General features: G+C 46.7%; 1 protein-coding gene across 1 annotated transcript in view; it reads right to left on the bottom strand.

The window, feature by feature from the left end:
- LOC126517670 (uncharacterized) overlaps positions 1-12,872 on the bottom strand; it is a 335,110-nt gene that overhangs the window by 293,032 nt on the left and 29,206 nt on the right. Inside the window, exon 6 of the mRNA XM_055064291.2 lies at positions 3,442-3,721. Within this exon, the coding sequence (XP_054920266.2) occupies positions 3,442-3,721 (280 nt within the window). The remainder of the gene's footprint in view (positions 1-3,441; positions 3,722-12,872) is intronic.

The raw sequence follows: 12,872 nt of genomic DNA, 5'->3' as shown, positions 1-12,872 counted from the left end.
GTCACACTACGTCAGAGCTCCCAATGAACAACTGGATGCTGATATATTGGAGGCAGAGGTCTACGCTGCACTGTGCACGCCGTTAGCTCCGGGCCCCAACGGGTTACGAACAAGGTGCTGCGTAACCTCAACCCAAAGTCAGTGGGAGCAATAACTGAATACATGAACGAGTGCTGGCGCTCCAGCCGTTTACCTCCCGAGTGGAAACATGCACGCGTGGGGTTCACACCAAAACCAGAGAAGAAACTTAACTTAGAAAATCTTTGCCCCATTTCACTCGCCTCCTGTCTAGGCAAGCTCATGGAGCATGTAATACTCTGCCGCTTACAGATCTTTGCAGAGGAACACTATCTCCTACCACCCACGATGCTTGGTTTTCAAGCACACTTGTCTGCCCAGGACGACCTCCTTCAGTTACACCACAACCTTTTACATCCAGACAGTGGTTCGAGCACGAAAGCTCTACTAAGCCTGGACGTCCATAAGGCTTTTGACAATGTGCTCCAAGCGGCCGTGCTCAAGAGCTTAGCTGACTTGCAACCCGGCGAACGAACCTACAACTATATCCGGTCATTCCTCACAGACAGGATGGTCGAGCTCGCGGTCGGGGACCTGCGCTCGCTGGTAATCTGGCTCAGTGACAGAGGCACGCCACAAGGCGCAGTCTTGTCACCATTCCTATTCAATCTAGCAATGCGCACCCTGGCTCTGAAAGTGAATGAAGTCCCGGTACTCAGACATATGCTATACGCCGACGACATCACGCTCTGGACGTGTGAAGGGTCGGATGGCACAGTTGAAGAAATGCTCCAACATGCCACCGACATCGTCATGCAACACGAGAACGCAGCGGGACTAGAGAGCTCCCAGCACAAGTCGGAACTTCTCCTGATCTGGCCAAACCGAAGCAAGCACAAGTCACCCCCACCTCCCATCACGATAAGTGTAAACCGGCAGCCAGTCACCCACATCGAGCACATGCGAGTACTGGGCATGATACTACAGCAGAATTGGCAGAATGGCATCGCCATTGACTGGCTCCAGATGACTGAACCAGACCACGAGACTGCTACACGGAGTGAGCGTGCATAAGAAAGGCAGGAAGAAGGACCTGCTCCAACTAGTCCATGCCTTTATCGTCAGCCGTCTCACCTATGCACTACCATACCTACAGTTACAGAAGACAGAACAAGCTCACCTCGACTGCACTACACAACACGCAAATAAGGTAGCCCTCGGCTTACCAAGACACACATCCACCGAGAAACTTCAACTGGGAGTTCACAACATCATCGATGAACTCATTGAAGCACACCGCACATCACAGGTTCACTGTCTCCAAGGTAGCAAGGCCGGCCGCTAGATCCTTGCTTGAGTGGGCCTCAGAGCATCCCCGACGGGCAGTGGACCCCGCCACCATCCCACCACACATGAGGCGCATGTTCATCATCAAATCGCTGCCCAGAAGCACACTCGCCGGCCACCACGACGGCAGAAGAGTGAGGGCCCAGGCCCCACACAAGATGTATGGGGCCAACTCAACCGTAGTGTACGTCGACGCAGCTCAGTACTCTGATCGACCCCACACCTACACCATTTGCACTGTTCCAGGCCCAGGACTCAAGGCAGAGACAGCTTCGAGCTCTCTACGCGCCGTCACCCTCACCGAAGCAGAAGAAGCCGCCACTGTGTTGGCCATGGCCTCAACAGACAACTGTATATTTATAAGTGACTCGAAAACCGCCAAAAAACTTTGCACGAGGAATAGTGGCACAGACCACACTAAAGCTCCTACAGTCACTACAGAAGAACCATGCTCAATAGAGTTGATATGCACCCCGGCTCACACGGGGAATCCAGGGAACGAAGCGGCCCACCAACATGCTTGAGGATTCATCAGCCGAACGGAGGGCCTGCCGGAACCGGAGACCTCAAACGAAGTCCTGCACTCATATCATGACATAAGTCAATATTACCGTCTTACACGACACACTAGGCCCGCACCAAACAGTAAACTAAACAAGCATCAGGAGGTCACCTGGTGCAGGTTACAGACACATCCATACCCGAACACCTACGTATACTCGCACATTTACCCAGATAGAGCAAGTCTGTACTGCCACCTGTGCGGCGAGCTAGCTACACTTGGCCACATCGTCTGGGACTGTGAGGAGGACCCCCTGCCCCCAATCTCCTGGCCTCTCCCTCACCTTCATCATGGGAGGATGTGCTGCTCAGCTCCAGCTTGGACGTGCAACTCCCAAGCCGTGGAGGGAGCCGAAGAGGTTGCTGTCACACATGACCTGGTGGCCACCTATCCTTCCGGATGAGCCCATAAATTAGCTCCCCATTCTGGCAAATAAAGTTGTCTCTCTCTTTGTTGAGGCGATCCCTCGACATTGCAAGTGTGAGACTGCTGCATTTTGTTGGCTCAGCCACAAACCACAACTGCAGTCACCAATTCCTGGCAAAGTGGTGCTGGTTAGGCCTAGTGGGTGGTGGGAACCCTGCCCTTGATACGTTTGCACCAGTCAAACAAGTTATATAATGTACAAGTAGGCTACCCATGACTGCAGTACATTGAGTTCATGTTCGTCTATCTCATTGCTAATTCAATGTCCTGACTAGCCATTCTACATCATCATGATTGGACGTTGGGGCATTCGATGTTACTACCTAGAATTTATATCTCATATTTAGCTTTATTGTATGACAATTGCTTTTCTCATCAATGCTGTAGAACTCATCGATGGTGCCCGCTAGGTCCTTATAAATTAAAGATTCTATCATGTATTCTCTCTCATCTGGAAGACCTCAATGGCAGAGGACATGCTTATTAAGTCAGCACTATATGCCTCCCCTGTTCTAACCTCACTAAGCCCAATGATAGCCCATGCAAAACTGGATAATCCCTCAAAAAGCCCTCTTAAGCTAGTTTCACTCGAGAGGGTTCACATGTTGAATGTTGCCAGGATAATTTTCTACTAGTGGCCTGTTCAGATCCAGAGATTCTTAGGAACCTCTGCAACATCACCTGTCTCGGTCAGGTGTTGAGCAGCTGTTGGAGACTGAAGGCCAATTGCAAGATTCATGAGGGAGGCAGTGGCCAAATATTACGCCAGGAGGGCCAATTATTGCTCTGGCAAGGAGGCGTCTTTTTTGGGCTCAGTGGGTCTTCCTACTTTGGTTGCACCTGGACTAATACAGCTCCACTGACTTGCAGCTGTATTTTTTTACTTCTGCTAGTTCCAGAGCCTTAGCAATGTAGTGACCTGCAAGACGCTACCTCTACTCAACACCATTCCATGTGCTCACAGATAATTATTGCTACAAACATTCTACATGTTTGTAGATGTCGCCACTACTCATATCATCAATGAATGCTGTGAACCATAAGCACTACAAGTGAAAGTCTGAGAATAAGAGATATAGAAAGAATACCTTCACTGAGCAGCTCCCCAAGGCCAACATGGTCGTCCCTGAGGAACTGGGCAGAGCCAATGAGCAGGGGCAAGGGACGTGCCAGGTATGGGTCAAGAGGCCGCAGGAGGGTCTCCTCTGCATGGCGGAAACGGGTGTCCTCATCCGAGTCGTCATCATCTTCAGAGTCCTGGCGCAGGTCAACCACCTCCAGTGACGAGCGCAGCACTTCCACACCAAGGCGAAAGGCTTCCGACACTTGCTCCAGCAGGGCCCCCTCTTCCTCTGCCTTGGAGGGTGGCTGCACAGTGCCCCCAACCACACTGCAGAGGGCCTCGCAAGGAGTCTTAGCATTGTGCTAGATGCGAAACCAGAGCTTTTTCATAGCACAGCTGGCTTTCTTGCAAATGAATACAGGTGGGCTAGACATATTTATTTTGTTTTTAGCATCAGTGTTTATTTATTGTTGTTTTATTACTACCATTGACTATGCCACTATGTGCTTGATCTGAAGAGTAGTTCTAGGAGCTGCAAATGAATTGATTGAGCAATTATTCCTATCTGCCACTTAGAATGCTAACCCCATGGCTCCCACACATGCCAGTTGAGAGTTGTTGACCACTCTTGCTGTTCTCGTCTTCTTCCAAGCAGTATGCAGCAGCCAAAACATTCACCTGAAATATAGCATACCCCCAAATATCTCCAAGCAGTCCTGTCCTCCAGTAGGCAAAAATAACCTCTGAACTTCATCACATAACTCCACCCAGTTGTCCAATGTTGCCAAGTGCTTGTCTCTTCCATTGGTATCCATTCTGAATGCCACTCTAATAGACCAAAGGTTACCTCTTCTACGCATTACCAGGGCTAACGCCAATTCTCAATTTCAGTTAAAATGTCACCTGAATGCATGTGATGCTTAATCCATGCAAGCGTGATTTTACACCTGAATGCTGACCTATATATTTTCCCATTTTCACTGATCACTCCACTGTCCTCAGCTTTCACTGCAGTATCTCTCTTGACCAAAGATGAGTTCTGGCAGAACATACTAATAATATACACCAGTCGCAGACTGATCTTTCAGACATGGATAAAGCGTTGACGAGCGACCTTGTCAGTACCAGGAGCCAGCAGTCTATACGTGCAACAAAGTTGAAAAAAATATTTTAGTCCTACCGTGTTGCGATTTACAACAAGAAAGGTGCAGTACAGTGGCCTGACTAACAAGTCTACCAATATGGACAGAGGTGTGGCGACGAGCAACCGCGTAGATGGCGCCTCAGTCTTCCGAGAGAGATAGAAAATGGACACAACCGATCACCTGGTGTAGCATTTCCTTAATATCCTCAAACGCTGACCCGTGCCGGCATATGCAAGCGGCACCGGCCACATGTAGATGCGAGCATCTGTGTCATTCTGATGCGACGCTGATGCTGCTGCTACAGAAGGCTCCCCTCCTAGAGATGAGGAAAGTTCAACGAGCGGTGGAAAAGCATAGCAGTTTGGGCGAGTTGGTATGTCATTAATTTTTTAGGCTTGCAGCGCAGCTCAGAATGAGCAAAAAGGAAGGACTTGTGTAGCACTGCAAAACATGTGGTTGCGAACCCTTTTTAGAAAGAATGCGTCATTCTAGGTTGTAATCACAGTCAGCTTACAAAGGAAATCATTGAAGTAAAAGCTATCATAGGTCTTGGCCATGCATGTGTAAGCTCACTTTCATTATTGCTATCAAGCAATGAATTGGCGTATTTGGGACTGCCGCCACAGGCTGTCTGAATATGTTCTTTTATTTTTCGCATGGTTACCTTTGGTTTTGTTGCTTGGTTTTGTGTTGTTGTCTTTTCGTATCACATGGTTCGCTGAGTGTATAAGTAGCCTTCTGACCATCAGTAGGAAGTTAGTGCTCACGCTGTTCTCCGTTCCTTTTCATTACCCCTTCCATCTTCCTTTTTGCTCGTTCTGAGCTGTGCTACAAGCCTAAAGAAGTCAACAGAGATGGAAAATCCACGTGACGGCATGTCTTGGGGGTCGCGTATGGAGGCAGCGTCGAGGGATGCAGCAGGGTTGCGTTGCACACTGGTGGTGTCGACAACGAGAATTCTTCAATGTAAGCGGGCTTGAGGCGTTTCAGGGCAATTGTGTCTGGGCAGCCGTTGACGTTCACAACAAAAGTCGGACGGCGCTCGAGAACTGTATATGGTTCGGAGTGGTGTGGCTGCCAACGCTCCTCCATTTTTTTCAATGCCAGTGCAACACTCACTCACCAATGGGAGTCATTGGGGCACCTTAGTTCAGCGAGTTGCTGCGATGTGAGAAAGCTTGCAATTCGGCAACACAGTCGCCAGGTGATGGCATGGGTGTTTTGGCCGTGGCGGTAAAGAAATCGCATGGAAGGCGTAAGTGAGTTCCGTAGACTAGCTCAGCAGAGGAGCAACCTAGGTCGCTCTTGAGTGCAGCTCTAATGCCAAGTAGGAAAAGAGGCACATGTAGAACTCACTGCTCCGGTGACCCATGCGCTATAAGGGAGGACTTGAGATGCTGGTTAAAATGTTCAACAAGTCCATTTGACTGTGGGTGGTAAGCAGTGGTGTGAAAATGTGCTGTTCCAATAAGTTTGAGTAGCTTATTGAAAAGTGCCTAAGTCAAACTGCCGACTGCAATCAGCGACTATTGTGGATGGGCAGCTGAACCTTGCAATTGACGTAGACATGAAAGCTGCTGAAACAGTGGGCACTGAGATGTCAGATATGGATGTTGCCTCTGGCCACAGTGTACAGTATAGCGATCAATGCATGTCAGTAGGTAGGAGTAACCTTTTGAAGGTGCAAGAGGGCCGACGAGGTCCAGGTGCACAGTGTCAAAACGAACACCCGATGGAAGAGAAGATTTGGAAGGCAGGATGGGGTGATGCCGAATCTAGGAGCATTAACAAGACAAACAGCAGTGAACCCAGTCTCAAACTTGCACATTTAGCCGAGGCCAAACGAAACAGGAAAGAAGCTTCTGTGTCACGCGTATTCCAGGATGCAACAAGTTGTGCACAGTTTCGAATAGACGTTTGCGAAGGGATGCCGGAATGTATGGTCGAGGTGCCGTAGACGACAGACATACCATCTGGAGTCAAAATGACGTCCTCCAATTTCAGTGAATTTGATGAATTGCGGAGGGTACGAAGTTCGGTGTTATCCCACTGGTGACTGGCAAGTAAGTTTACTCCGATGATGAAAGGTTCTGACGTTGATGTGGAAACGACATTGAAGCAACTCAGAACGACTGCTGGAATGTTGTCGGTCCCCTTGATATGACGGAACATGTAAACTCTGAAGTGTAGGAAAGGTGTTGACTCTCGCGGGGGTGAGTGACGGGACACCGAATGGTCCATTCTTACTTAAAAGGCAGAGGTCCGGACACCGACCAAAATACTTTAAAATACATATTTACCTTTCAGCTCTCCCACGGGAGCCTTGTTCACAATCTTGTGAACAGCAGTTTGTGAACGAGGCTCCTGTGGGGGAGCCGAAACATAAGTATCTATTTTAAACCATTTTCAGTGTCCGGACCTCTTCCTTTTAAGTATGCATCATACCGCCCAGACAGGCTTCCGTCATACCTTCGACTTCATCGAATGCTTCACTGCGTGCATGAAATGTACATGTTAATAATTTAGCCTCCGATCTCTCACAATCTGTTGGATGCTTGTATAGAATTGCCCACTTAACACCTACCTGGTGGAAACAAAACATATATACTTCACTGTTCTGTTCCAGATTATCGTACGGAATATTGGTACGGGGCACCACAACCAAAACTAATTACAACAGGCTAATTATTCTACAAAAGAAGATATTACGCATTTATGAAAACTATCAGGGACCATGTTATAACCTAAGCACATTACCACTATTTTTGAAATACAGAATGCTTAAAGCAAACAACGTTTATGATTTTAAACTACTACAGTACATACATAACAATACACTATATATACACGAAAACATTATTGAAGTTCCTTATGATATGAAACTAAAGAGAAAATGGACACTAAGAACTTGGACCAATTATGGTAAACAAACAACCAGCTACCAAGTACTAACAATTCTAAATAAGCTAGAAGATAATATTGATTTCAATATCACTAGAAATGCATTTAAAAACCACGTGAAGGAAATGTTACTAACACAGTGTTTGAAAGAGTGATTATTGCAACATAAATATATTAAAATGGCTTTTTTTTTTCTTTTTTACGTGGATACATACATGTTCATGGTCATATGCTGCATTTGAGTACTATTATAAGAAGCCAACAAACACTGACACTAAGGACAACATAGGGGAAAATACTTGTGTTTATAAAACAAATATGATATCACTTTTGATATGACTAAAATCAGGCCCCTCCTTTCATTTCGCTTATTTGAGTACTATTGTAATTTACATGTACAACCTGTACTGTTTGTGGACAGGGAGAGGAAGAGAAAAGGGGGAAAAAAGGAACATTTATTATTTCGCCGTCTATTTTAAAAACCAACTCTAACCCAATATTTTTGTCAAATTCTACTGTTGTAAGTTTCTGTGTAAACTCATGTACAATGTGTGAAAATATGTAACGTGATGTGTGTTCGCTCACTACCAATGAAGTGCCACTAAATGATGTACAATACATGTGTATTTTGCGGGTACAGGAGCCCCTGCCAGGCGATGCACGCCTTTGGTCCGGCACCATTTTTTTGAAATTGTATTCAAAATGAAATAAGCATTGATTCATTCGCAAGGGGCCTGTGGTATGTCAAGACAGTAAATGCACGGCCTTCAAGAAAATGGCGAAGATGTCTGACAGCCAGGTAAACTGCGAGTAGTTCATGGCCCAACATGCTCTAGCGGGACTGCACAGGCTTCAGTTTCTTGGAGAAAAAGGCAAGTGGTTGCCAAGCAGTGTTGATGAAGTGCTGCAGAACGGCACCAACAGCAGTGTTTGAAGCATCTGTCATGATGGCAGTGGGCGCGTCTGGCATTGGGTGTCTGAGCAGCGTGGCATCAGCGATGGCAGATTTGACTCTTGTGAAAGCGTTGGTGGCCTCTTCAGTCCACTGAAGCCCTTGCTTAAGGTTGTTTCCTAGGAGAATGCCTTGTGGAGCCACAAGTCATGCGCAATCAGGAATGAATTGGCAGTAGAAATTGACGAACCTGAAAAATTGGCAAAGTTTGGTGAGTGGTCAGTCGTGGAAAGTCTTCGATGACGCGAATCTTGGATGGAAGTGGCCGAATGCCGTTAGCATCAATGATTTGCCCAAGGAACTTGAGTTCTAGTCGACCGAATTCGGTCTTAGTGACATTGATGACAGTTCCTTTACTGGCAAAGTGTGAGAACAACAACTGCAAGTGCTGAAGGTGTTCTTCTGTGGAAGAACTTGTGATGAGAAGGTCCTCAATGTATGCAAAAACAAAAGGCAGGCCTCGAGCGATGGAATCGATGAAATGCTGAAAGGATTGGCCAGCGTTCCATAGGCCGAAGGGCACGTGCAGAAATTCAAAAAGACCAAGCGGTGTGGTGATGACAATCTTGGGAATTTCTTCTGCAGCGACTGGTAGTTGATGATAGGCGTGAACAAGATTGATCTTAGAAAAGATTGTTGCACCGTGCAATGTTATGGTGAAGGCCTGAATGTTCAGGAGAGAGTAGCACTCGGGAACTGTGATGTTTAGCGCCCGGCAATCGCCGCATGGGTGCCAGTCTCCACACTTCCTAGGCACCGCATGAAGTGGTGATGCCCAATTACTGGAGAAAGGGCAGATGATGCCAAGTTGCAGCATATGTTCGAATTCCGCACAAACTCTGGGCACAAATGCTGGGGTCAGAAACAAACTGGTGGGACGTAGGTGACAATGTGATGGCACACGTAATGAATCGATTGCGTCCAGTCCGACAGGCACGTCAAAGTGGGAAATTCGTGCAGGAGCTTGGCGAACAGTTAGTCCAACATGGCAGAAATAGGCACGATTGGCGATGTGCTGGGATGCTGGGATGCTGGAAACGGACAACTGGGTAACGGAGTCAATGAGATGCCGACGTTGAATGTCAACAAGGAGTTGTGCAAGAGCTCTGCTTGAATGAGTGCACAACGGACATCTGCAACCTTGAAAATCCAGCGGAACGCTCGTCAAAGGCCAAGGTTTAGCGTGACGGAGCGCAATGAAAAAACTGGAGTGCTGGTGCTGTTGATGGCTCGCAAAAAACGACACATGTCGCTTTTCGATCAGAGCACTAGGTGGGAACAATGCTTACGTCAGCTCCTGCGTCGATTAAGAACTGCTGTCCCGTATCTGTCTGTCACGTGGAAAAGACAATTTGTGTGTTGGGCTGGGCCACTCGTCACCGTTAGAGGTCAGCTCGCCTGTTTCCCTGCGAAGCGCAGGGATGCCGACAGTGGCGAGCATCGTTTCCAAAACGGCGGTGGTAGTAGCAAACGCCAGGCATTGTAGGCGATATTTCACGGCAGGTGGCTGTGCATCTTGATTTCCTGGAACTACGGCTGCATGGGCGATGAGATGACATGCGGTGATGTTCTGCGGCACAAATGATACATTTCAGGCGCTTACACAAGGAGTCGAGTGGAAACTGCGCTGCTGATCAGCACGGAAGGGTGTGCAGGGCAGTTGTCACCTGGAAACGATGTTGTGGATGCGATGATTGGCGTGGCTACTTCCATGACTTTGTCGGCCAATGCGGCAAGTCCGGTAACATCCATGGTAAAGGCTGTCACCAGGACCATCTGCACATTAGCTGGGAGTCATTGTAAAAGCAATTCGTGCAACAGGGTGCCCAAAATGGATCTCGCGTTGTCTCCGAACAGCTGCCTCATTCAGCGAAGAAGTTGACTAAGGCGTCAGTCACCGAGTTCTTCAGCGGACAAACGCTGCTGTATGCAAGGACACTGTGAAGCTGCTGTGCACTGTAGCAGGGCTCCCTTGAGATCGTCGCAGGTGGCAATAGACAGTGGGGCGTCCAACAAACCTGCTACTTCGTCAATGGCAGCAGGTGAGAGCACTGTGATGCATAATGAAACTTTGAGGCTTGAGAGCATATACCAGCCACTTGGAATTACAATTTGGCCTGAAGAAACCACGTCGAGGGATGCTGGTCCAAGTACTGTGGGAGGTGAACGGCAATGGCCGAACAGGTGTGCTCACCGCATTCCTCGGAAGGGTTCTGGCCTTGAGCACTCGTAGTGTCAGTCCAGTCCATGGCCGTTTCTACCACAAGAGCGTGTGGCAGGATCACGTCCCAGTCACCAAACTGTGGCAACAACAACTGTGTAGACCAGTAGAACCTCGGCCCTCCGAGAGAGAGAGAGCAAACCGACAGAGGTACTGTGAACAGTTAGGGCACACAAGAGAACTAGAACCACGACAAAAATGCAACCACCTTTATGCTTACAACAACGTACCAGAACACAAAAAAGAAGAATGTGCAAGCAAGCTGTCAGGCATTATAAAAGAAAATCTTGCTTTTTATTGGTATACTGTAGAATAAAAAAGAAGTAGGGACAATTGGCTATCCTGACTGAATGAAGTCAGGACACGGGACATTTACTCAAAAGTCAGGATTGTACCGCTTAATTCTGCACAGTTGGCAACCCTAGCAAGAAATGCCCTCGACAAAGAAAGTGAAGGCACAGGTGAGAGCCTGAATGGCAAGGCTGAAGTATGGAAAGAACAGATATTAAGTTATTAACAAAGGGATGTAACTGGTCTGTTCACTGCCACCGCTTTTCTGTCTTGTTATTTATACAGAAGGGAAAGGAAGTTAGAGAGCAGCAAAAATATGGTTTAGCCTCTTACATACAGTAGAGCAGTGGTAACACAACAGCTACCAGGCACAGTGCATATGCACACAACGTTGTCTTATTAGCAGCCAGATATTCAACTGCTTGTTAATATCTGAACAGGAGATTGAGAAACTCGGGATTTAAACATAGTGTACAAGAATTAGGTCCCACGATTTTTTAATGGCAATGCAGATTTGTGTGCCTCTCGATCCTGCAGTAAATAGATCGAGTTAATATCCGAGTGCGAATATGTGATGGAACAATGCATTGAAGAACCTGAGCAGGTGCAGTTAAATGAAAAGTCCATAAGCAAAGAGCATCATGACGTATAACAAGTACAATGTAGTTAGAGAACTGTGAAAGAAGTAGTGGTACTAGGGTTTACATTTGGACATGCTGTGCTGTATGTTTAATGTAAGAAATACAGTCAGGGCTTGAAGTAAACAGAACAGGAGTAGGTAGATTAGCACTTGCAACCCACAAAAAAACTACATATGAAACGATACAAGGAGGTACAAGATGGGCACCTACAAAGTAAAATATAATACTATCTTGCGAGAAGAGACTGGACAAGAGCAGATGCAGATTCCCAATGGTGGAAATGTCCTAGTAAACTGGCCAGTAGGTGTGCAGGCCACACTACAGGCAGTAAGATGAAAAAGAGCATCCAACTTAAAGTTGAACAGGTGCACTGCAAGCAGTAGTTGTATAGAGGCTCAAAAACAAGACAATAGAAAACTATAAAACAGGGAGAAAAGAGATCAAGAAGGAAATTACCTAGGGTAACAAGAGGGCAGCCAAAGCACTTTTTGAGGTTTATGCAGGCTGTCTAATGACACGAAGTTATACAAGGTTTACTCCTTCCTTTCCAGGCCCACAGAAATCAATCAAGTTGATCCAAGAGTTTTCAACATGCTCTTAAAATTTACTGTTGGACAAAAAATGAGATGCACCGTATGGAATGATGACTGTACTTAGACTATTGGTCAGATTTGACAATTGTCGGCACTCTGGATAGCCTGGTAGAATAAAACTTGGACAAGAGGTATAGTCGAAAATGACCTCCAGTGCTCCTAGCACTTTCTCAATCAAACAACACAAAATTTTTGCTTTGGTCAACTCTGCAACATAATTTTTTAATTACAGCAGCAATGAAGATAAAGAAGCTTCTGTCAGGTTGTCTAATTTTCAGATCTGACACATACACTGCTTTAACAATCTCTCACACATTCGAACATGCCGAGGTTGTTTAGAGTATTGTGTTCTACTAATATGAAGTGCAACTTTACTTCTTTTCAGCAGGACGTAGCATTTATCCATCCATGCGTCGGTAGCATATGTACAAGTTATTATGAGCAATGCTTCCTGTCATGTGGGGTTTCCACTTACACAAGAGCACGCAGTCGATTTCAGGCTGACTGTCAGCAGAGGCTTCGACTAGCAGTCTATCTTACTTTTTGAACACCACCTGTACAAATACCTTTATTCATTACTGTACTCTAAAGTACTGTATAAAGCACACGAAGGTTCAAAGCCTAGTTTAAGGTGCATGACCAGAACAATTGCTAGCAAAGAAAAGCTGATCTAACACAATAACCAAGTAGAAGGAGACTTGTAGATGCTCCC

This window comes from Dermacentor andersoni, chromosome 11 (assembly GCF_023375885.2).
Source record: "Dermacentor andersoni chromosome 11, qqDerAnde1_hic_scaffold, whole genome shotgun sequence".
Classification (NCBI taxonomy): domain Eukaryota; kingdom Metazoa; phylum Arthropoda; class Arachnida; order Ixodida; family Ixodidae; genus Dermacentor; species Dermacentor andersoni.
This window is presented reverse-complemented; position numbering and strand designations above follow the sequence as displayed.